General features: G+C 43.7%; 1 protein-coding gene across 2 annotated transcripts in view; it reads right to left on the bottom strand.

Annotated features, from left to right (window-relative positions):
- Nucleotides 1-446: 446 nt before the first annotated feature.
- cast (calpastatin) overlaps nucleotides 447-25,621 on the bottom strand; it is a 64,994-nt gene continuing 39,819 nt past the window's right edge. For both annotated transcript variants that reach the window (XM_080530428.1, XM_080530429.1), the window contains 21 exons: nucleotides 25,496-25,576; nucleotides 24,775-24,816; nucleotides 24,493-24,561; nucleotides 22,111-22,179; nucleotides 21,720-21,824; nucleotides 20,763-20,879; nucleotides 15,804-15,914; nucleotides 15,185-15,304; nucleotides 14,299-14,391; nucleotides 14,071-14,175; nucleotides 11,023-11,139; nucleotides 8,472-8,582; nucleotides 6,820-6,924; nucleotides 6,225-6,329; nucleotides 5,599-5,691; nucleotides 5,106-5,150; nucleotides 4,250-4,381; nucleotides 3,265-3,345; nucleotides 2,792-2,821; nucleotides 2,268-2,365; nucleotides 447-1,949 (listed from right to left, as the gene is read on the bottom strand). In XM_080530428.1, coding sequence (XP_080386554.1) covers nucleotides 2,276-2,365; nucleotides 2,792-2,821; nucleotides 3,265-3,345; nucleotides 4,250-4,381; nucleotides 5,106-5,150; nucleotides 5,599-5,691; nucleotides 6,225-6,329; nucleotides 6,820-6,924; nucleotides 8,472-8,582; nucleotides 11,023-11,139; nucleotides 14,071-14,175; nucleotides 14,299-14,391; nucleotides 15,185-15,304; nucleotides 15,804-15,914; nucleotides 20,763-20,879; nucleotides 21,720-21,824; nucleotides 22,111-22,179; nucleotides 24,493-24,561; nucleotides 24,775-24,816; nucleotides 25,496-25,576 — 1,821 coding nt within the window. In that variant the 3' untranslated portion in view covers nucleotides 447-1,949; nucleotides 2,268-2,275. The remainder of the gene's footprint in view (nucleotides 1,950-2,267; nucleotides 2,366-2,791; nucleotides 2,822-3,264; nucleotides 3,346-4,249; nucleotides 4,382-5,105; nucleotides 5,151-5,598; nucleotides 5,692-6,224; nucleotides 6,330-6,819; nucleotides 6,925-8,471; nucleotides 8,583-11,022; nucleotides 11,140-14,070; nucleotides 14,176-14,298; nucleotides 14,392-15,184; nucleotides 15,305-15,803; nucleotides 15,915-20,762; nucleotides 20,880-21,719; nucleotides 21,825-22,110; nucleotides 22,180-24,492; nucleotides 24,562-24,774; nucleotides 24,817-25,495; nucleotides 25,577-25,621) is intronic.

The following is a 25,621-nucleotide window of genomic DNA, read 5'->3' as shown; positions in this document are numbered from 1 at the left end:
CTTTTTATTTTCTTTATTATTATTGTTGTTAACATTTGAAATACATGTATCCTGTGTATTCTATCCCACCAGTTATTACAGCAAACTTTCCATGGCCATTTCAAGCTAAAGTATTAAGTATTGAAGTAGGTTTTGAACAAAGACAATGGAAGTAAACATCCCAACCCTGTCTGCCAGAAGAGGAAGTATGTTTGTAAAACGTTGCAAACTAAAGGCCAATGCACACAGCGTGCGATTTTGTCGCACGCCAACATTCGATTCTCAATTCACACCACCGAAGTGTGTGGGTGTGAATGGAGAATCGAATGTTGTCGTGCGACAATATCGCATCGCAATGCACAAGGCGTGCAATGCGATATTGTCGCATGACAACATTCGATTCTCCATTCACACCAATTGAAAGAATTGAGAATCGAATGTTGTCGTGCGACAAAATTGCACACCGTGTGCATTGGGCTTAAGAAAACCACTGATCTGCTTCATAGAAGTGGAGAAAAGTATTTCTGATATTTTACATATAACTGTGAATAATGACAGACATTTAAAAAATGTTTCCCTTTACAATAACATAAATACAAACATACATACTACATTTCCCCTCCAGCAAATTATTCCTTTGCATATTTTCAGATTCAGTTATTTATTTATTCTTTTTGTTGTTGTTGCATATTTGCATTTGGTTGTTAAAGTTACCCCATGTTGGCTACCACAATGATTCCACAATTATATTTCTGCTTTGAGGCACAAGGACTTCATTCATATCCATGAATACTGAATGCACACAGCAAATACACATACAATTATTATTCACAGATTTTTATTTAATTAGAATTCCCATCTCCAAAATAAATCTTAACCTTAGACCTGCACCTAAATTCCATGTAAAATTCTATGATAACATTTGGAAAAATAATCCATTATTCAAGATGTTCACTGGAAGAGAACAGCCCTGGGGACTGAAATAATACAGTGATGTCTTCCAAAAAGCAAAGTTCATTACAGTATACAAACAAAGGCAGTTTCCAGAGGTAGAGACCACCCAGGTTCACTTGTAAGTGCACTTTCGGAGACCAATACATGCTTCTACAGAGCTTAGTACACACAAAAAGACCCTTCTTAATATATAGATTGCTTTACAGAAAGTAAATATAAAGGTTTGCATGGGCTCTCAGTTGCATCCGTATCCTAGAAATCCTTTGACACATTTCAATATTGTAAACTAAAATGTTATCATCTAACTAAGCAGACAATGCTGTACACTAGTGTCTTATGGTATCTGTCCACATAACAATAGAAAACACGCCTCTCTGTGTACAACAAGATTGCACAGATATCCCGATCCTACACCCCACAATGCACTGCTCCCATCCTAGCTGACACTCACGATTACCCCAAGATTGGGAGAACGTTGCTGCAACATTGGGGGAATAAAACTGTTAACTAAGATGGTGTATCAGTGCCCTGTCATTCTGTTAACTAAGGTGGTGTATCAGGGCCCTGTCATTCTGTTAACTAAGGTGGTGTATCAGGGCCCTGTCATTCTCCTCACAGGATTGGACAGAAGATCTGTCAATCCTGGGGAAGCAGTAAAGCAAACACACACTCTCTCTCTCTCTCTCTCTCTCTCTCTCTCTCTCTCTCTCTCTCTCTCTCTCTCTCTCTCTCTCTCTCTCTCTCTCTCTCTCTCTCATTCTGTTCGTTCTCTCTCTCATTCTGTTCGTTCCATCTCAAAAGGAAAGAAACCAAAACTACAATCTTCTGTCATGTGTGAAACCAAGCAGAAAAGGCGGCGTTGCGCACAGTGTGTGTGTGTGTGTGTGTGTGTGTGTGTGTGTGTGTGTCTTTCATCCAGTATACGTTCTCCACCATCTCAAGAAAAATATGATCATCATTCAGAGCAGCTCAAATGGCGCCTCTGTGTGGCAGGGGAGAGGTGGTGCACTCTGAACCTGCAATACACAAGCAGTTGGAAGGAAGATTCACTGTGTGTTCCAAAGCCTATATTAACTGACTTTCATAAAGCTTCTAATTGTGCTCAGTCAATACAGTTACACTCAGTAAAATGCTAGTAATTTACAGGATATTGTGATACATATTAATAGTCGTTTTTCTTTTTAGATATAGGTTTATGCTAATAATACATCATTGAGGCATTTACCATATTACTCAAATCTATCCTATTCTTTCTACAGGAGTGGCTAGGGGGTAGTGGCTAGGGGGAAGTGGCTAGAGGGTAGTGGCTAGAGGGTAGTGGCTAGGGTCCTTACCCAGAGGTTTAGCTCTTCCCACCCTTCTTTGATGTTGGCACTACGTCTGAGCTCAGCTGTCCTGAGGGGTAGGCTGACGGCTCCTCTGCCTGATGTTTCTGAAACAAAGGGTCAAAGGTTAAGTCAATGAACTGACATTAGCTCCCAAATCACATGAAACTGGGCATTTCTTTCTCATACATGAGAATCTTTGGTTTTCTTTGCATGACAATGAGCTTTAACACTAGAACAGCCATGAGGGGTCAGGACCCTCCTTTCATGACTTTTCCTAGATATGTGTGTTCTATCACCCAGTATCCTTACATTTTCAAAAACACATCAGGATAAGCAAGTATGAAGCTATTTTGCAGTCTTTCTGTGTAGGAAGCAGGCTAATTTACAAGCGGCCAACTAGTGGTCGTTGTGTGTAAATAGCAGCTTGAGCATTGTAAAGAGGCTTTTAGTAGGTAAAAAAGGCATGGCTGTTCTATTAAGGCTCATCTCATTTAAATGTGGTTCATGATTTAGTGAGGTTGTTTTCTTACCTTTTGTTTAGACCTTGACTTGCTCTTGCTCTGCAATAGAGATTTGAGACCTTGGTTAGAGTGCATAATGGAGGGAGGTCCATGATAGAGTGAGAAGAGAGCCTTGTAACTCATTTGCAAAATGTAGAGAGCTCTGTAAGACAATACACTACCACCACCACTATGGGATATAGATTTGGGAATCTTTCACTATTTTGGTCCTGCTTTAAACTAATTCCAACTTATGAAGGTTTATTGAAGCATTTATGAACACTTCATAATGCACATAAATATTTACTAACCATTAATAAGCACATTAATGCTATATTAAGCGTATTATAACAGTTCCTGGCATCTGCCTCTTTAGCAAATATTACCTTTTCCAAGCGTTATGTGGCATAGCATGCTCATGAATGAAGCATTTCTATGTAGATCTATACTTGAGAAAGCCTTTAAATTGTCATGAGTCATGAGACAGCACTTTCCCCTCTCACCTTTGGCTTGTCTCCTTTGGATTTCAACTCGTCTGGAAGCAAGGTGCCTGACAGGGTGTCCAGAACAGGACCAGACATGGCCTGGGCAAAGAAACAAACAGCCAATCAATTAATCACTTCTGGAAAATGATGGCTAAGAAGCACCAGCTTATAATGACTGTTCAGACCTGACTAGAGAGACCAGAGAAGAAGACCTGACTAGAGAGACCAGAGAAGAAGACCTGACTAGAGAGACCAGAGAAGACCTGACTAGAGAGACCAGAGAAGACCTGACTAGAGAGACCAGAGAAGAAGACCTGACTAGAGAGACCAGAGTAGACCTGACTAGAGAGACCAGAGAAGAAGACCTGACTAGAGAGACCAGAGAAGAAGACCTGACTAGAGAGACCAGAGAAGACCTGACTAGAGAGACCAGAGAAGAAGACCTGACTAGAGAGACCAGAGAAGACCTGACTAGAGAGACCAGAGAAGACCTGACTAGAGAGACCAGAGAAGACTTGACTAGAGAGACCAGAGAAGACCTGACTAGAGAGACCAGAGAAGAAGACCTGACTAGAGAGACCAGAGAAGACCTGACTAGAGAGACCAGAGAAGACCTGACTAGAGAGACCAGAGAAGACCCGACTAGAGAGACCAGAGAAGAAGACCTGACTAGAGAGACGAGAGAAGAAGACCTGACTAGAGAGACCAGAGAAGACCTGACTAGAGAGACCAGAGAAGAAGACCTGACTAGAGAGACCAGAGAAGACCTGACTAGAGAGACCAGAGAAGAAGACCTGACTAGAGAGACCAGAGAAGAAGACCTGACTAGAGAGACCAGAGAAGACCTGACTAGAGAGACCAGAAGACCTGACTAGAGAGACCAGAGAAGAAGACCCGACTAGAAAGACCAGAGAAGAAGACCTGACTAGAGAGACCAGAGAAGACCTGACTAGAGAGACCAGAGAAGACCTGACTAGAGAGACCAGAGAAGGTGTGTGGGTACCTGGAGGGACTCTGTCTGCAGAGCTGGATCGGGGAACTTTGTTTTGACTCCGACTGAAGGCTCCGCTGGCACAGCGGAGGCAGAGAAGGCAGAAGACAGGTGGTCAAGGGCAGCTGTGTCATCCATTGACTTCTGTAAGATAAAGAGAGAGATAAAGTCAGTACATCTGGACATCAACATGTGAAATACTTCCATGACAACAACACACACGACATCGTCCATAGTTTGGATACAACCGTAGGCTACAGTATCATACAGCAGCTGGTGAAACCGGGAACAAGTTGCCAAACAATCAAAATGTTCAGACTGTTATTCTGAACATTTGAAATAAATGTCAACGTTGTTGAAAATCAATGACACACTCGCTAGTCAAGCCAAAACATTGCAAAGCAATGGATTCGGTGAGTAATCCCCACTACTCTACACTAACTAGGTAGTAGTGGGGATTACTCACCAAATCCATTGCATTGCAATGTTTTGACTGAAGTTTATTGACATTTTTCAGAATGAAAGTCAGAACAGTCCGTCGGTTGGCGACTTGTTGTTTCTCCCAGTTTCACACACTCGCTAGTCAAGCCGAAACATTGCAATGCAATGGATTCTGTGAGTAATCCCCACTACTACCACGTTATTGCATTGCAATGTTTTGACTTGATTTTCAACAACCATGACATTTATTTACAGAATAAAAGACAAAATAAATGTTTGATTGGTTGGCGACTTGTTCCCGGTTTCACCAGCTGCTGTCACATAATATGTCACACATTATGGCATTACTATAGTGAAACGGATGAGAGTGGAACTTGATGTGATATGATTTGACCTCTGTGGTGTTCTGCATGCGTATGGATCTCACCTGCTTGGGTCTCACAGCTGGTTTGGCCTTTGCCTCTGCCATTGCCTGTTGAAAAAAACAATACTTTACACTTTACACCTGCACTACAGGGTCTACTGCACTACAGGGTCTACTGCACTACAGGGTCTACTGCACTACAGGGTCTACTGCACTACAGGGTCAACATTCATCTTGAACCGACTTAAACATAATTGGCTCTAATGTCAATGAATGTAAAGCAAAATGTGGCTATGTAATGTTATTATAAATATACAATATATGTTGAATTCCAAATTGACCCCAACCCAACCAAGTTCCTCCTGTACAGTAAATGGGGAATGTGGATAGGTACAGTATAAGCAAATAGTATCACCCTGCATTCTGACAAGCTACTATAAGTGGAGTGTTATGATCTATTACTGATCCTTTAAGATGTATAGGAATGCAGGAGTTAGATCTGAAATGTAACAGTAGTATAATAATGTAGCAGTAGTATAATAATGTCGTTGGTTACCAGCAGGTCTTCCTCTGTGGTTCGGTACTCGGCTGGAAGGCTGTCGTCTCTCTCTCCCATCTTGATCAGCTTCTCCTCAAGTAGCTCCTTTTCCTAGGATGAGCGGAGATCAGATTCAAGAGATCAAATTAGAGCTAGAGGTAGCATTAGCATTACCTAGCTAGAGGTAGCATTAGCATTACCTAGCTAGAGGTAGCATTAGCATTAGCATTAACTAGCTAGAGGTAGCATTAGCATTAGCATTACCTAGCTAGAGGTAGCATTAGCTACACCAGACTGAAAGGTTTAGCCGAACGGAGGATTGTTTAGCAGTTTTCCCCCCCCAATAACATTTGAAAAACAAGGGCTGAGTTCCAAACTGAAAGGTTTCCCCACTCGCTTTCCTCTTCATGACTCTGTTTTGCAGACATGTGGGGAATGGGTCAGTTGATCCTAATAGGTTAGCATTTTGGCTAAGGCCACCTAACTCTCCAATAGGCCTGAATTCTCCCCTGTATTACCCTGACTTATATACAGTCGTCAGTTCCAGTGTGTCATCAAGGGCTGAGGTGAGAGGACCTAGTTTCCAGTTGGGAATCCAGCCCATGTGTTCAGACTCCTTACAGCAGGTGTTAGTTCTAGAGTACCTTTATGATGTCCTTGGCTAGGAGGGGTGCAGCCTCTGTGACGGGGCTGGGGCCCATCAGGGTGTCTGACAGCAGGTCCAGAGCATCTGTAGTCCCCGCAGACAGCTGAGGACACACACACACACACACACACACACACACACACACACACACACAATGACAACTGGAGTGCAGTGTGTGTGTGTGTGTGTATGTGTGTGTATGTGTGTGTTTGTGTGTGTGTGTGTGTGTGTATGTGTCTGTGTGTGTGTGTGTGTGTGTGTGTGTGTGTGTGTGTGTGTGTATGGTGTGTGTGTGTGTGTGTGCGTGTGTGTGTGTGTGTGAGTAAGTGTGAGTGTGTGTGTGTGTGTGTTTGTGTGTGTATGTGTGTGTGTGGTGTGTGTGTGTGTGTGTGTGTGTGTGTGTGTGTGAGTGTGTGTGTGTGTGTGTGTGTGTGTGTGTGAGTGTGTGTTTGTGTGTGTGTGTGTGTGTGTGGTGTGTGTGGTGTGCGTGTGTGTGAGTGTGTGTGTGTGTGTATGTGTGTGAGTGTGGTGTTTGTGTGTGTGTGTGTGTGTGAGTGTGTGTGTGTGTGTGTGTGTGAGTGTTAGTTGTGTACCTGGGTAGCTAGGTTAGGCTGGGTGACGGCACATCTGACTGCAGGAGCGACAGCTGGAGCAGCAAAGTCCCCTGCCAGCGCCTCCAAGGCAAAGTCGTCTGAGGGCTACGGAGACGTGAGGGGGAAGGAGAAGATAGACTCAATTATAGGTCATGTTCTCAAATGAAAGTCTGAATCGAGACCCGGAGCAAGTGGATGAGTTCGCAACATTGTTGCATAAATTATTTCTCTGATTTGCGTTCTCACAGCCCTTCATGTAAACGAAGTAACATACGCAATCGAAGCAACAGACATGGTAGTTGATTGGTCAGAACATTTTTGAATTGCCCGTTGTCCCGCTCTTATCCAGATCAACACGCGTGCGCTGTTGTTTTCCTATGGACAGCCTCGAGCAGCGTTCTCACCAAAGGGAAAAAGCGAAGCGAAGCAAAGTGATGGATGCGTCGTTTCTAACCGGAGTGAAACCACCCTTTTCAAGCGGAGCATCCGTTGGTTCTGCTGTGGGAGCGACTTCGAATGCGCGTTCTCACAGCTCCAAACGACGCAGAGCAAAGCGAACTTTATCCTAAACTCTGTTTCAAGTGAAGCAAATGTTCTAGTGAGAACACCCCCATAGACTCCAACCACTTTCTAATGGATATAAAAACAAGATATTCATTTCAAATGTAATTTTAAACATGTGGGGCTGCTGTGTCTCAGGAGGTAGAGCCGCCGTCTAATGATCACATGGTTGGCAGATCGGCGGTTCGAGCCCTGGCTGGCCACATGTCGAAGTGTCCTTGGGCAAGACACTGAACCCCAAATTGCTCCCAGTGAGCGGGCCGGCGCCTTGCATGGTAGCTTGCCACCATTGGTGTGTGAATGTGTGTGTGAATGTGTGTGTGAATGGATGAATGAGAGGCCGTTGTAAAGCGCCCATTGTGCAGCCTATTGACCATTCACCATTGTTCTTGCATTAAGATGGACTCATTTCAACTTATTGAGTGATTTGATGATGACATTTAAGCTTATTTTAAGAGTGTCATAGCGAAGGGTCTGAAATTGAATACGTATGTACATTAAGTGTTTCTATATTTACATTTTAACAAATTTACTGAAATATGTTTTTTCCACATTCTGGGGTATTGTGTGTGGAGTGATGGTCAATACATTTTTTATTTAATCCATTTTAAATCCAATTGATTGGATTAATTAATTTTAAATCCAACAAAATGCTGCATAGGGGTCTGAATACTTTCCGGAGACACAGTATAACATGACATTTTAGATGTTATAAATGCTGCCAGTAACAACAAACCAAGAAATTATCCTTGTAATTCCTATCATAACTATTTATAACATAACATTCTTTATGAATACCATATGATAACTGTTATGGTGATTTCGAATGGTAAACATCCTAATCATAGATTCACCTGACCCCTTTTGCATTTTCAAGGGTTACCTATGTCCTCTGTACAGAACACTCTTATGTGATAATTCTATTTATGTGGAGAAGAAGTATCAGTACACCCTCAATGTTACCAGAAACTAAGCACACTGATTGGAAGGCTTTAGATTGAGAGCAGAGTCGACCAATGAATGGACAGATGGAGTTTGATGGATGGAGTGAGCTACAGTGCTGTTGACCAAAGGGAGGGGGCCTGTGTCACCTGTAGAGGAGCTGAGGGGATGACAGCCGGGGCCTGGACAGCAGGAGCCACGGAGGAGCTCAGGAACCCTCCAGACAGGAAGTCCAGAGCCTCACCTGAGTCCATGGAGGGCTGGAGAGAGACAGAGAGACAGAGAGACAGAGAGAGAGAGAGAGAGAGAGAGGGGGGGGGGAGAGAGGCGGGGAGAGAGAGAAGGGTAGAGAGGTGTAATATCACTATTGGACTCCTATCCTATAGTTCACCACAACAGCATGCGACACCCATGCCATTACACCTCGTTCCAAATTATTATGCAAATTATATTTTTCTCAGATTTTCCTAAATAGTCGATGCAAATGACAATCAGTATCATTTTCAAGTCATCAACCGTTAGAGTATAATTCAAATTTTATTGAACAAACCTCCCAATGATAACAGTATTTTTTTTAAAAATAAAAAACTCAAAATGCACTGTTCCAAATTATTATGCACAACAGAGTTTCAAAACATTTTATAGGTTGTAAAGAACTAAAAATGGTAATTTGATGAATTTAGGGTTAGGAGGTCATATTAGGAGGTCATATTTACTGAAATCAAAAGCTATTTCAAACAAAAACATCTTAACAGGTCAAGTTACATGTTAACATAGGACCCCTTCTTTGATATCACCTTCACAATTCTTGCATCCATTGAACCTGTGAGTTTTTGGACAGTTTCTGCTTGAATTTCTTTGCAGGATGCCAGAATAGCCTCCCAGAGCTGCTGTTTTGATGTGAACTGCCTCCCACCCTCATATATATTTTGCTTGAGGATGCTCCAAAGGTTCTCAATAGGGTTGAGGTCAGGGGAAGATGGGGGCCACACCATGAGTTTCTCTCCTTTTATGCCTATAGCAGCCAATGACACAGAGATATTCTTTGCAGCATGACAGTGGGCTCAGAAATACATGAAGACTAATTTCCAAACAGTCTTGTTTACTGATGAGTGCCGTGCAACCCTGGATGGTCCAGATGGATGGAGTAGTGGATGGTTGGTGGATGGCCACCATGTCCCAACAAGGCTGCAACGTCAGCAAGGAAGTGGCGGAGTCATGTTTTGGGCCGGAATCATGGGGAGAGAGCTGGTAGGCCCTTTTAAGGTCCCTGAAGGTGTGAAAATGACCTCGGCAAAGTATGTAGAGTTTCTGACTGACCACTTTCTTCCGTGGTACAAAAAGAAGAACCGTGCCTTCCGTAGCAAAATCATCTTCATGCATGACAATGCACCATGTCATGCTGCAAAGAATACCTCTGTGTCATTGGCTGCTATAGGCATAAAAGGAGAGAAACTCATGGTGTGGCCCCCATCTTCCCCTGACCTCAACCCTATTGAGAACCTTTGGAGCATCCTCAAGCAAAATATATATGAGGGTGGGAGGCAGTTCACATCAAAACAGCAGCTCTGGGAGGCTATTCTGGCATCCTGCAAAGAAATTCAAGCAGAAACTGTCCAAAAACTCACAAGTTCAATGGATGCAAGAATTGTGAAGGTGATATCAAAGAAGGGGTCCTATGTTAACATGTAACTTGACCTGTTAAGATGTTTTTGTTTGAAATAGCTTTTGATTTCAGTAAATATGACCTCCTAATATGACCTCATAACCCTAAATTCATCAAATTACCATTTGTAGTTCTTTACAACCTATAAAATGTTTTGAAACTCTGTTGTGCATAATAATTTGGAACAGTGCATTTTGAGTTTTTTATAATAAAAAAAAATACTGTTATCATTGGGAGGTTTGTTCAATACAATTTGAATTATACTCTAACGGTTGATGACTTGAAAATTATACTGATTGTCATTTGCATCGACTATTTAGGAAAATCTGAGAAAAATATAATTTGCATAATAATTTGGAACGAGGTGTAAGCTCAACACTTTTAAAGGAGGTATATGAATATTAAAATGTTCTATGGGTGGGCACACATAAAACACATTATAACACATTCTAGGTATAATGTATTTATGTATTTATGTCATGTGTTACGTCTGTCTAGTGTTAGTCTAGGTTTCAAGAGCTCAGGATCATTATGAGATGGTATGAGATATGTAGTCAAACATATAGAACGTCTTACAACGCCCTATGAACACAAAGGTATACTCTAAGTACAGTGTTACTGAATTAATTGTCAACTGTCTACAAACCACTTATAAATCCTTTATAGGCTTTTAACAAAATACTTGAATATGAATGAATGTCAAATGTTATCTCTATTTTGTTTTTCGTTGATGGTAAATGGTAAATGGACTGCACATATAGCACGTTTATCCAAAGCGCTTTCATTCACCCATTCACACACACATTCACACACCTATGGCGGCAAGCTACCATGCAAGGCGCTGGCCCCGCTCACTGGGAGCAATTTTTCAGTATCTTGCCCAAGGACACTTCGACATGTGGCCAGCCGGGGCTAGAACCGCCGATCTGCCAACCTTGCGATCATTAGACGGCGGCTCTACCTCTTGCCCCACAGCCTCCCCTGATAGTAATGAGCATTAGGTCTGAGTGTGATGACGTCCATATCTGACTCACCTCTTCCTTGGGAGCAGGCAGGTCTGTGAGGTTGTCCTCTGTGAACCTGTACTCTGGTGGGAGGGTGTCCTCCCTCTCACCAACGCGCACCCCCTTCTCTGAGTCCAGGTTTCCCTCCTGCATACCCAGACACACACACACAAAACACATGCATGAACAGGTGCGGACACACAGTCAAGTAGACTTCAAACGGAGCGATGTTATGTGGTCGTTAACATGCAGAGTTCATGGTCATTCTTTCAAGGATTGGTATGCACTACTCTAAATTCTGAAGAAAAAAAAGAGAGAGAGAATAAAAGAGAATTTATTGAAAAGAGATGAGATAATTTTTTATTGAATGCAGTGTTGCTAGTGTGGATAACAGAAAGACAGACAGACAGTTGTGGAAGACTGAATTCATTTAAGGCGGCAGAGGTCAATACATTTGATCTATTTATGTTTTATTTAACCTTTATCCAAGCAGGATGTTTCTTAGAGTGGCGTGTACAGAGTTATCCTGCTGTACCAGAGCAAGCCAGAGTTATCCTGCTGTATCAGAGCAAGCCAGAGCCCACTGTAGCACCAGAGAAATGAAAAGCAGAGAAGACTGAAACAACAACAACCCCTCCCTCCTTTGTCTGTTTCTGGACGAACGGCTAGCGTGTCTCACTTTTTTCTGTCTCTCACTCTTGGTTGGTTTCTGCCTGGATGGTGGTGGGCTCTCTCTCTTTTTTGCTGTGATGTTACAGCTTATTCTGACCCTCCTGTCTGTCTGTCTTGTCTGTCTATCCATCTGCCAGCCAATCTGTCAATCTATCTCTCTGTCTGTCTACCACTCATAATGTCATGGACCCTTAGACACACTCTGCAACCCCCCTCCCTCCCCCCCTCCCTCCCTCCCCCCCCCCTCCCTCCCCCCCTCCCTCCCTCCCCCCCCCTCCCTCCCCCCCCCCCCTCCCCTCACATTTCCTGTTTTCAACACTCCTTGGCATGCACTCGCTCACCTGCCTCACAGGAAGTCATCGCTTATTGAGTCTCTCGGCTTTACATTCCTGTGGAGCTAGCACGCTAGCAGCTATTAGCTGACTTTCTACAGCAGGGCTTAAGCCGTGCACGCTACGGTCAACTGTTTTTCCACGGTCACTCCCAGGATTCAACGGTGCTTACTCTCGGCCTGTTCTGTGCTGAAAACTCCAGCTTTTAGCCTCCTCTACCCTGGTGGTCCTTGGGGGGGGGGGGGTCAAACGGGTCTAGGGGAGTGGTTTAGAGCGAGGGCGGGATGTTCTTATCTTCCCAGTGCAGTTGGCTAGTGGTGTTGGTGGGCGGCAGGCTCAGTGTTATTGATTTGAATAGCACTTTTTCATTACAAGATGCCAAGTTACCAGAACCAAGTTACCAGAACCAAGTTACCAGAACCATGTTACCAGAACCATGTTACCAGAACCAAGTTACCAGAACCATGTTACCAGAACCAAGTTACCAGAACCAAGTTACCAGAACCATGTTACCAGAACCATGTTACCAGAACCATGTTGTGACTTTCACCTATTGCCTCCTTATGAACAAAGTAAACTAACTGGAGCGGGACTAGAAAGCCCAGGCAAGATGTGGAAATTCAAAACAAGCTTCACGAGGTTGGAAGCACTGGGCTTTGAGCACTAGCTAGCCACTAAGTACGCCTTGGCACGCACTGGCATCGCTGTCGAAAAGAGGCTATTGAGGTCTATTGAGCTCCAAAAGCCTCTTTTTCAAGGTAGATCTGGCCAAGAAAGCACTCTTTTCAGCAGTAGCTTTTGTCAGCGCTTCTGGGAATGAATGAATCATTTTAATATACTGTATATATATATATATATATATATATATATATATATGGCATTTAGCTGACGCTTTTATCCAAAGCGACTGACATTGCAATGAGTGCATACATTTCGGTATATATGGTCCCAGCGGGAATGGAACCCACAACCTAAGCGTTGTTAGTGCCGTGCTCTACTAACTGAGCCACAGAGGACCACAGAGGACCACAGAGGACCACAGAGCACCACAGAGGACCACAGAGGACCACAGAGGACCACAGAGGACCACAGAGGACCACAGAGGACCACAGAGCACCACAGAGGACCACAGAAGACCACAGAGGACCACAGAGGACCACAGAGGACCACAGAGGACCACAGAGGAACACAGAGGACCACAGAGGACCACAGAGGACCACAGAGGAACACAGAGGAACACAGAGGACCACAGAGGAACACAGAGGACCACAGAGGACCACAGAGCACCACAGAGGACCACAGAGGACCACAGAGGACCACAGAGGACCACAGAGCACCACAGAGGACCACAGAGGACCACAGAGGACCACAGAGGAACACAGAGGACCACAGAGGAACACAGAGGACCACAGAGGACCACAGAGGACCACAGAGGACCACAGAGGACCACAGAGGACCACAGAGCACCACAGAGGACCACAGAGGACCACAGAGCACCACAGAGGACCACAGAGGACCACAGAGGACCACAGAGGACCACAGAGCACCACAGAGGACCACAGAGGACCACAGAGGACCACAGAGGAACACAGAGGACCACAGAGGACCACAGAGGACCATAGAGGACCACAGAGGACCACAGAGCACCACAGAGGACCACAGAGCACCACAGAGGACCACAGAAGACCACAGAGGACCACAGAGGACCACAGAGGACCACAGAGGACCACAGAGCACCACAGAGGACCACAGAGGACCACAGAGGACCACAGAGGAACACAGAGGACCACAGAGGACCACAGAGGACCACAGAGGACCACAGAGCACCACAGAGGACCACAGAGCACCACAGAGGACCACAGAGGACCACAGAAGACCACAGAGGACCACAGAGGAACACAGAGCACCACAGAGGACCACAGAGGACCACAGAGGAACACAGAGTGCACCTTTGAGTGCAGATGTTATTCCTTCTATTAATTCTTTAAAAAGAGATAAACCCACATAATGGCCTTGAGAACACAGTGACTCGACAGCAGTATACAACGGTAGAACAGTCCATTTGAGTCCATACCGTGACAATGTCCTCAGGTCTCAGTTTGGGGGGTTCTGGGGCTGGTTCTGCAGCCGCCAGGGTGTCTCCCAGAGCACTGAGGGCGTCCCAGGACATGGACCCACCCTGGGGACACACGGAGAGACAAAGGGGACATTGGGGATTTGTGAGTAAGCTATGCCTCCTGTACAGGAGGTGGCTCTAACACATTTGGGGTGAGGATATCCTGTTGTGTATCACCATGGTTACCTCATCGGTTGTGGGTTTCGGAGCAGGTAGGGTAGCGCCTGGGGCTTTGATGACTTCGATAGGACTCTGCTTGTCAAAAGTACACACAGCTTTCTATTGACGGGAGGCAAACATTAGATTAGATTAGATTCAACGTTATTGTCATTGCAGATTACAAGTACCAGACAACATGCATATGACACACATACATACAGTACAATCGTATGACAACACCAAAAAGTCCAAAGGACACACTTAAACTTGAGCCAGGACAAAAAGGTCACTCAATTCCTAAAGAAGGTCTCCATTTCTATTGGACACATTGAACACGCACACACGCAGACACACACACACACACACACACACACATACACACACACACACACACACACACACACACACACTTCACTCCGCTCCTCCACCTCTGCTGGCCGACTGGCCCCACCACCTCTACGCCAACGCGGCAGTCGCGCTGCCCGGTCACGTCTCTTCACTACACTGGCTCCCCGCTGGTGGAATGAGCTTCCAACAGCTGTCAGAACTGCAGAGTCACTCCCAAACATCTCTTCAGGTTACACCTTTACTGCTCCTCCTGAGACACCTGCTTCGCCCCCTATACTGTTTCTCCTGAGATTTCTACTACCCCCTTGTACTGTTTCTCCAGTGTCTACTAAACCCAATAAATAAATAAATACAATTATTTATTCTTCTAGCACGATGATTGCCAATGGCCGCTGGCCTGAGCTAGATTACTCTTCCTGGGTACTCTGACTGGTGGACTGATGATTCACTTACTTAGTCAAATGTATCGATTGTGAGTCGCTTTGGAATAAGGCGTCTGCTAAATGCCCAAAATGTAAACATGCACGCAAGCACACACGCACACACAGAGACACAGTAGATTTACCTTTGGGGGTTTCTTGGTCTTGGCGGGGGGTGTCACTGGGGCATGTACTGCAGAGGCCTTAGAAGGAGCAACAAAATCTCCAGCCAAAGCATCAAGAGCTGACAGGTCCTCTACTGTAGGCTAGGGGACAAAGAGAGACAGGATCCTTCAAGCTTCCAGCAGAAATGTCTTTAGAACAATGACATAAGAGTGTTAAAGCCTGTTATGACAAGCCATAGTAGTTTGTGTCAACCCACTCGCTCTTATGTCAGTTGAATAATTAGCAAAGCCATGTAATAATAATAATAATAATAATAATTATTATTATTAATTGTATTTATATAGAGCTTTTCCAGGGCTCAAAGACGCTGACAATATGGGAAAAACTGAAAACACAGAAACAACAAGCAACAGATAACATGAGCGCATAGAACACAGAGTTAACGAACAGGGAACAATTAACACAGCAATATCCAGGGGGGGGGGGGGGTGGCAGGGTTAGGGGAGATGGTTAGGGGTAGGGGAGGTTGTATATCATGTTTTGATATGGGTGAATAGATTGACACAGAGATGACCAATCAGTGAACTAATCAGGAGATACATGAGCTGCTGACAACCAATGGGAGAGGGCCTGTGTCACCTGTAGAGGAGCTGAGGGGAGCATGACCGGGGCCTGGACAGCAGGAGCCACGGAGGAGCTCAGGAACCCTCCAGACAGGAAGTCCAGAGCCTCACCTGAGTCCATGGAGGGCTGGAGAGAGAGAGAGAGAGAGAGAGAGAGAGAGAGAGAGAGAGAGAGAGAGAGAGAGAGGGAGAGAGAGAGAGAGAGAGGGGGGGGGGAGAGAGAGAAAGGGGGGGGGGAGAGAGAGAGAGAGAGAGAGAGAGAGGGGGGGGAGAGAGAGAGAGAGAGGGGAGGGAGAGAGAGAGAGAGAGAGAGAGAGAGGGAGGGAGAGAGAGAGAAAGAGAGAGGGAGGGAGACAGAGAGAGAGGAAGAGAGAGAGGGAGAGAGGGAGAGAGACGGAGAAGGATTAGATATTTCCATTTCAACGTTGGTGCCAGATGGGCTGTTTTGAGTATTTCAGAAAGTGCTGATTTACTGGGATTTTCCTGCACAACCATCTCTAGGGGGAAGAGAGAATGGTCAGAAAAAGAGTAAATATCCAGTGAGCGGCAGTTCTCTGGGCGAAAATGGTGGTGGTTAAATGTCATAGACCAAATGTTGACCAATGTTTCCAGCACCTTGAATCTATGCCACTAAGAATTAAGGCAGTTCTGAAGGCAAAAGAGGAGGTCCAACTAGCAAGGTGTTCCTAATAAAGTGTTCAGTGCCTGTACATATGTGACAGGGTTTCATTAAAAGGTCCCCATCTCGGCAATTGTGAAACCTTGCAATCGAGCCAAACAAGTCTTGTTGTGAAAAAAAAAGTTTTCAGTTTTTTGGCATAGGACGACAAACGAAGCGATGAAGAACCCACTCGATATCATATCCAACAGTTTTACATTCACTAAATACCTACATTTAGTTAGCAAAGTCGGGTGGGGGGTATTATTCGTATTAGTGCGGCAGTGTGTGTAGCCACGCCCACTCCAGCTGTATTTAAGTAGCCATGTGCGTCTGGATCTGTTGACAAATTTACAAGATGGATGCGGACGCTCTAGCTAACGCTATAAACAGAATTTCTGAAGCCGGTAGAAATATCGACAGTGGGCAATTAATGAACTCCTTCATATTGGACTATACATAATGGGAACTCCGAACGGGAACTCCGAACTCCGAATCTGACTTAGAAGACAACGGAATGTCAGACATTGATCTCCATATCAGTTCACTATTCATGGGACAGTCGTCTGCAGACAGACCTTCTGCTGTGTTCTTGGGTAAGTTTTAGTGAGTTACATGTGTTGTATACTAGGATTTTGTGTTGTTTACTTAGGATAGCCAAACAGTTATTTGTTGTTTTGTGAGTAAGGTAGATAGCCCCATTGTTAGCATCAGTTATCAGACCACTGAAACTGCTCACCACAATTATGCCACCCCTCTACAAAACTAATGAGATGGTGGGAGGAGGAAATAGGTTGTCAAAGATAAAACATAATGAATAAATACATTTGTTGCAGACCTACTAAACATGCAACATAGTGTAATATGTTTCATGCACCATTTTAGTGTGTTTGTGTGTACCAGCTAGCCAAACAAGTGTTAGCTTGCTTTGAGATGTAGCTTGAGATGTGTTAGCTAGCTAGCTAGCTTTGTTAGAGATGTAATAGATTATAGAAAAAGTAAATGCTTTTGTAATGAACGGTAATGTTATGTGGAATCAAAAATAATGATTAATTCATTGATATGTAGATATGCTGTAGAATAATACTGTGAATTTAAATGATTTCACTAGCCTACTTCAGTACAAGTACAGTACACTGAGTCTATGGAAAACCTACACTAGAGAAGTGTCCACACCTCTGACCTGAAATGTGTGTTACAGAATGACGAGGTGAGAGGTTCTGAGAGATGACACCTTGATGAGAGTCACCAGCACTTCAGGTATTTGTCATTGTCATTGTATAAGCAATTCTATTTTATGAAGATAGTAGTAGGCTATTTCGTAAAAGTGGTGTTGGTAACAGTGGGCAATCATTTTAAATGTACTGTCTTCTTTTTTTATTACAGCTTTGATGCCCAGATGGGATGGGAAGGAACTACGCCGAAGTCCCACTAGATGCTTTATGGACTATAATGATAAATGCATGTGCACACGGACAACATTATTATTTTTTACCATTCTATTATTGTATTGCTCAATTGTATCTTGCCAAATGATTTCCAAATTTCCATTGCCATGAATTTTACTCTCTTGTACTTGTAATGGGATGTAATACACTTTTGGCAGACATGGCAATAAAAAATCATGAATCTTGAATTATTATTATTATTATTATTATTATTATTTAGCTGTGTGTCAGCCCTGCAATTTTGGTTAGCTGACAAGCCCTGTGTCAGCCCTGCAATTTTGGTTAGCTGACAACCCCACTGACAGATGACAGGTAGGTAATGACAGGTAGTGTAATGGGGAAGTGGTTGTCTTGAGGGTGTGGTTGTCTTGAGGGAGTGATTAGGGTGGAGTTAACCAGCTATTGTTCCCACCCATTACCTCTGTGAAAAACGTCTCTGAAGACTTTGAGGCTGGATATCTCAGTACGGTGGTTCAGGGGGTATCAACATTCAAATATTCATGACTTCTTCAACTTGTTTCAGATGTCAATGTATGACACATCATTTTAAAGCTTACAATCTACCCTTTCATAATCTGGAAAAAAACGAAAAATGATTTTGCCCTAGTTGCGGACCTTTTAACCATGCCCTGTCACATATACACTCACCGGCCACTTTATTAGGAACACCTGTACACCTTCTCATTCATTCAGGTGGTGTAATGGTGTGGGGAATGTTTTCTTGGCACACCTTCATTGCTTGAATGCCACAGCCTATCTGAGTATTGTAGCTGACCACGTGCATCCCTTGCACATACAGGATGACCTGTCCTGGAGGACCAACACAGCAGCCATCATCAAGAAGGCACAACAGCGGCTCTACTTCCTGAGAGTCCTCAGGAAATACCACCTCAGACAGGAGCTGCTTGTGACCTTCTACCGCTGCACAGTGGAGAGCATCCTCACCTACTGCATCTGCGTGTGGTTCTCCAGCTGCACAGCCGCAGAGAGGAAAGCGCTACAGAGAGTTGTGAGATCGGCCCAGAAGATCATCGGCGCCCCCCTCCCCTCTCTGGAAGAGCTGTACAACACACGCTGCCTCAGGAAGGCCTCCAAGATCTCCAGGGACCCATCCCACCCTGGGAACGAACACTTTGTTCGGTCGGCTGCCCTCAGGCAGACAGTTCAGGACCATGTCCACAAGGACAAATAGACTGAAGCTCAGCTTCTACCCTAGGGCCATTCAGGCCCTGAACACAGCAAAGACCTAGGTTCTAGGCCCTGGACAATCTAGACAATTTGATGGCAGCTACTAGATTGTAATCATAAGTGCAATATTGAAATACAACTGTGAACATTTCAAACCTGCAAACTGCGACACTTTAAATGAATGTGCAATAATACCATGTGCAATATGACAACCCTTGTGTACATAAGGTTCAGAGATAGGAAATGTTAGGATATTTATAGCATAGCATAGAGTACAGCACAGTGTTTTATTTGTATAGTATAGTAGTATAGTATAGTGGATAGTGTATATAGCCTTTATTTATGTAAACCAGCTCTTTCCCCCTCTTGTTTTTAGTAAAAAATCATAATAATCAAGCACCAGGGGAGCCCCCCCCTCCTAAATTTCGTTGTATGGTACCTGTACTGTATTAATGACAATAAAGACCATTCATTCATTCATTCATTCATTCATGGCCACAATGTACCCATCTTCTAATGGCTACTTCCAGCATGATAATGCACCATGTCACAAAAGTAAAAATCGTCTCAAACTGGTTTCATGAACATGACCATGAGTTCAGTGTTCTTCAGTGGCCTTCCCAGTCACCAGATCTGAATCCAATAGAACACCTTTGGGATGCGGTAGAACGGGAGATTACAGATTGAACTACCCAGTATTAGTATAGTATTCCTAATAAAGGGAGGCCCTACCCAGTATTAGTATAGTGTTAATAAAGGGAGGCCCTACCCAGTATTAGTATAGTGTTAATAAAGAGAGGCCCTACCCAGTATTAGTATAGTATTCCTAATAAAGGGAGGCCCTACCCAGTATTAGTATAGTGTTAATAAAGGGAGGCCCTACCCAGTATTAGTATAGTGTTAATAAAGGGAGGCCCTACTCAGTATTAGTATAGTGTGTTAGATCTTACTGATTGTCTAGCAACATTTATGCTTCTGTCACTCAGACACACACATGACACAGACCCACACACACACACATACTCTATTCTCAGGTCACTCAGACACACACATTCTGTTCCTTCCAGGTCAGCCTGCTCTTCAGGGTTAGCAATAACGCCACAATATACAGCAATAACGCCACAATATACAGATTCGGGAGGTTGTTATCTTAAGGCCTTGGGGGTGGTAGGCACCAGGGCACAGACAGAGGGTGGTCAAGATAGATGGGTTAAGCTGCCGAGGAGTCAATCTGTCCTTGGTAGAGAGAGTATTTAAGCCTGTCTGTATTTCATAATGATGTCGTGGAATGCCGGATGCTGGTTACTGTGCTGATGAACCATTCGCTGACTGTCTTAATAAATCAAGTACCGGTTGAACATTCTATTTTCTTGTCAAATCGTGTATGCTGCGCACCTGATCTATTCTGAGATGACACAACGCATTTAAGATCACGAAATCCTCGATAGATCGATCCATAACATCTAATTACCGACAAGAAGATTCTACAAGTGTTAATAAAGGGAGGTCCTACCCAGTATTAGTATAGTGTTAATAAAGGGAGGTCCTACCCAGTATTAGTATAGTGTTCTTAATAAAGTGTTTGATGTGCGTATGTATTCAGCATATAATCTACAAGTGGTGCAAATTGGACAAAGAGTATCCTTCTCCCCCACGTTGTTGACAGCCGTATCTGACTCACCTCTTCCTTGGGAGCAGGCAGGTCTGTGAGGTTGTCCTCTGTGAACCTGTACTCTGGTGGGAGGGTGTCCTCCCTCTCACCAACCCGCACCCCCTTCTCTGAGTCCAGGTTTCCCTCCTGCAGATAAACACAGATCCAGGGGGGGAAATAAGTATTTGCCGATTTTGAAAGTTTGCCCACTCACAAAGAAATGAACGGTCTATCATTTTAATGGTAGGTTTATTTGAACAGTGAGAGATTTAATATCATATTCTGATTAATGTGCAAGGTGAGGGATCAGCCCAGAAGTACTGTACACAGGAGGAGCTTGTCAATGATCTCAAGGCAGCTGGGACCACAGTCACCAAGATGACCATTGGTAACACACTACGGCGTAATGGATTGAGATCCTGCAGAGCCTGCAAGGTCCCCCTGCTCAAGAATGCACATGTACAGGCCCGTCTGAAGTTCGCCAGCGAACAGGATGATTCAGAGAAGGCTTGGGAGAACGTGATGTGGTCAGAGGAGACCAAAATCGAGCTCTTTGGCTTCAACTCGACTCGCCATGTTTGGAGGGGGAGAAATGCTGACTATGACCCCAAGAACACTATCTCCACTGTCAAGCACAGAGGTGGAAACATTAGGCTTTGGGGCTGTTTCTCTGCTAAGGGTACAGGACGACTTCACCGCATCGAGGGGATGATGGACGGGACCGTATACTGTGAAATCTTGGGCGAGAACCTCCTTCCCTCAGCCAGGACAATGAACATGGACACGTGGATGGGTCTTCCAGCACGACAATGACCCAAAACATACGACCAATGTACATTTATTGTTGAGTTCTTTGCCAAACCAAGATTACATCAACATTATGTATAATCATTTTAATGATACATTTATAAGCAAAGTAAGATGTTACCTAAATATGGAAGAAATAAAAGTTGCCAGGAAAACAACTGTGAGTGTTTGAGTCCATACCGTGACAATGTCCTCAGGTCTCAGCTTGGGGGGTTCTGGGGCTGGTTCTGGGGCCGCCAGGGTGTCTCCCAGAGCACTGAGGGCGTCCCAGGACATGGACCCACCCTGGGGATACAGAGGATGGGGGTTGGGGTGGGGAGAGGGATCAGATTATATGATCCAAAAGTATCTTCAATGTATTTTGCAGAACGACTGCAATCAGATTGAATTTCTTTAAAATTGAATCTTTACATCAATATCAATATCACAATTTAAATTCCAAATATAGCCGCGAGCGGCAATGATCGGGGCCCAAGTGGTTGGGAGCATTTTAGATGCTTGTTTGGTATTTAATTGTTAATGAAATGTGTTAAAGAGAGAGTATGATAAGGGCAGGGGTAGAGAGTCACACCTCCTCCTTCTTAGGCTTGGTGTCCAGTAGGGCGTCACATCCTGACATCAGAGAGAAGTCACCAGCAGCCTGAAATACAGACCAGAATAATAAGGTCAAACTGTGCTCTCTTACTAATACTAATGCATAACATGTCAATAAGTCATAGATAACATGTATCATGTATATAAACTAAGGTAGTGTGCTTAACTCCATGAAGTAGAAAGTAAGAAAAATAAAGTAATTATAAGACAAAACACAACAGCAAACTAAAAAGACAATAAGCAACAGCAAACTAAAAAGACAATAAGCAACAGCAAAGAGACCAAAACAAAACAAAATGCCAGTAAACAAAAATGTGTGTGCAATGGGGGAAGGGGGGGGGCATTACCACCATCAACAACCACGTAGATGTAAGAATTAATATATCTAAAAAAGAAATGTTCTTTCATGGTCTCTCTCTCTCTCTCTCTCTCTCTCTCTCTCTCTCTCTCTCTCTCTCTCTCTCTCTCTCACCAATGGTTTCTCCTCAGGATTGGGAGTAACAGATAAAGTTCTACGGCTCTCCTTCTGTCTACAACTCACACTAACAAACAATGAAAATAAAACAATAAATGAATTAACCACGTTACTATTATTTAGGGAATGTGAATAGACAAGTAGGCGAATCTAAACTATTTAATGTTAAGTAACAAAGTAAAAGTAGTTATGTAAAAAAAAAAAAAAAAAACGTTGTCCTAGGCAGTCAACTTTCTTAAACAAATCGTGACGTTAGAATTATAAGGTTCTATCTCCATTCTTGGTCAAAATGGTGTTTATTGATGTTTATTAATGCCTGTGTGGTGTTATTTTTAAAATGTTGCATATTTTGAGTTAGTAATTCATAAAATACAAAGGTTCCATCTCACAAAACATAATGGAATGTAAAAACTTTGACGCTCAATATCTCTGAACTACCCTGAACGGAGATAGAACCTTATCATTCTAAACGGAGATAGAACCTTATCATTCTAAACGGAGATAGAACCGTATCATTCTAAACGGAGATAGAACCTTATCATTCTAAACGGAGATAGAACCTTATCATTCTAAACGGAGATAGAACCTTATCATTCTAAACGGAGATAGAACCTTATCATTCTAAACGGAGATAGAACCTTATCATTCTAAGCTCACGAAATAACAGAGGAGCCTACTTACGGAAGGAGAAAACATCTTGAACTTGGAGCAGATATAGTGGCAAACACACACACAGCACTTCTGACTCAGCAGAGACTGAACTGGTGCTTATAATGTAATGTCCCCCTCTTAATGTAAATTAGATAGTTCTCTATAAGCCCACCTCTGGAAACCTGTAGAACAGAAACCCGATGGAAATGGCTTTGAAACTGTGAAGTGAAGACGGATTGCTGCATATTTTTTATTTATTTATTTTTTAGTAGTAGTATTTGTCTTTTTTTCCCTTTTTTTTTTTTTTTTTTACAATTGAGCACACGCTTGACGCTTCTCTGTAAACTAAATGTAAATTAAATGTATAATTAAGTGAAATGGAACATTATATTATTGATGACCATTATTAAGGGCAAACTCAATGTACAAAGACAGAGACAGGGCTGACTGTAGCAGCTCTGCTGTAGAGCCTCAGCAGACACACTGTCAGTATGGAAACCGCAAGCGTGAGATCCGCAGCAGTTCCGCCACACACACGCACACGCACACGCACACGCACACGCACACGGCTGCTGAGGTAAACGTTGGCGGTGTGTTCGAGCCATAAGTCTTATAATGTAACTTGAAAAGGAGATGTAAATCTCAGTGTGACTTGTCTGGTTAAATCAAACTAAAACTATCTAACTAGCTAACTAGCTACGGGACAGTTTAATAAGTAATGTGCTGAGCCAGACACAGATACAACAGAGGAGACCAGACAATACTGTCCAGTTTTAGAATGCTGTGGGAAAACACAGCAAGACAGTTGCTGTGAAAACATTAAGTAGCTGAAATAATACTGCCAGCTACAGCTAGCCAACTTTCCCATACAGAAACAACAATAATATGTTTTGCCTTGGTCAGTGATCCAACTAGAAAGCTAGTCATAGCAAGCTAACTGTTGGAAGACTTTGCTGTAAGAGCTCCATCTTGTCTTTCAGTCCTAAACAAGATTGGACATGGTGAATCTCAGGGATGTCAACAGTCAAAATGGCTAGTTCAGATCAATACAGCCGCCCAGTTTCATCTGGGCGGCTGTATCTGGACTGGGCTTAAGCATTAAACACTGAAGAGAGAGGGAGAGAGGAGGAGAGAAAGAGAGAGGGGGAGGGACGGAGAGTTAAAGAGGGAGTAAAGAGAGAGTAAGGGGGAGGGGGTAGGCTACAGAGAAACCAGAGCCATCAAATGTCACACCTCCTCCTTCTTAGGCTTGGAGTCCAGGGGGAGGTCGAATCCTGACATCAAAGAGAAGTCACCAGCAGCCTGAAAAACACACCATAATAACGTCACCAGGGGAACCTCTCATTACCCCAGTTTTAAACCTTTGTATGGCATTCTCACATGTCTCCTGTAGGCCAGCAATAGCAGTTCTAACATCTATAACCGTGGACATAAACATTTGTTTATGAAGGCGTTATTCACTGCTTATGAATCTGTAGTGTAGTGGTCATGGGAGTGGTCTTCTGTGTTTCCTACCTTTTCTACCTTAGCTTTCTTGTCAGCAGGGGGAGTAGGAGACTGGAACACAGGAAAGACATGACTGTTGTAATACTCTACACACCATACATACATGCATTCATATAGTCTTAAATGAGCAGTGATGACTGTATTAATGCCTATAGTGTTGTATGTGTTACAATGCATATTATTATCTGTGTGTTGTGAATACATCTGAAGCGAGGCATTCATCAATAAAGGGTGTTAAATAGTGTGTCAAGAGTTGTTGTTCATTATTATCAGTACTAGAACTAGCTAACTAAGACAAGGGTCTGCTCTCCACCCCCCGCACCAACCGGACCTTCGGGGACAGAGCCTTCAGTGTGGCAGCTCCCACCCTTTGGAACTCTCTCCCCACAGTGATCCGCAACGCCCCCACCCTGGACACCTTCAAATCAGCCCTCAGTTTTGTCACTGTCGCTGTCTTTTTTTTTTCTTTTTTTTTTTCTGTTCTGTCTGTCTGACTTTCTGTCTGTAAAATCTGTAAAGCGTCTTTGGGTTTGAGAAAGGCGCTATACAAAACCAGGTTGTTATTATTATTATTATTATTATTATTTAACTAGCTACGGGAGTGTTCAAGAAGCCGGGCAAAGTAGTAGGAAAGGAGACAAGACAACACTGGCCAGTTTTAGAATGCTGCAGTACAACTCAGCTAGACAGTTGAGGTCACAACTGTAAGACAATCGTTGCGTTGCTGTACCTTGATGCAGGCAGGTGGAGGTGGTGCAAAGTTGGAGAAGCCAGCAGACAGGGAATCAATGGCAGCAATGTCCTCTTTTTTCTGATGGCAGAAGAACCAGGAATATTGTTGGGTTCATAAGGCAGG

Source organism: Nansenia antarctica (assembly GCF_963989245.1).
Source record: "Nansenia antarctica genome assembly, chromosome: 4".
Taxonomy (NCBI): Eukaryota; Metazoa; Chordata; class Actinopteri; order Argentiniformes; family Microstomatidae; genus Nansenia; species Nansenia antarctica.
The sequence above is the reverse complement of the archived record's forward strand: the minus strand, read 5'-3'. Positions and strand labels throughout refer to the sequence as shown.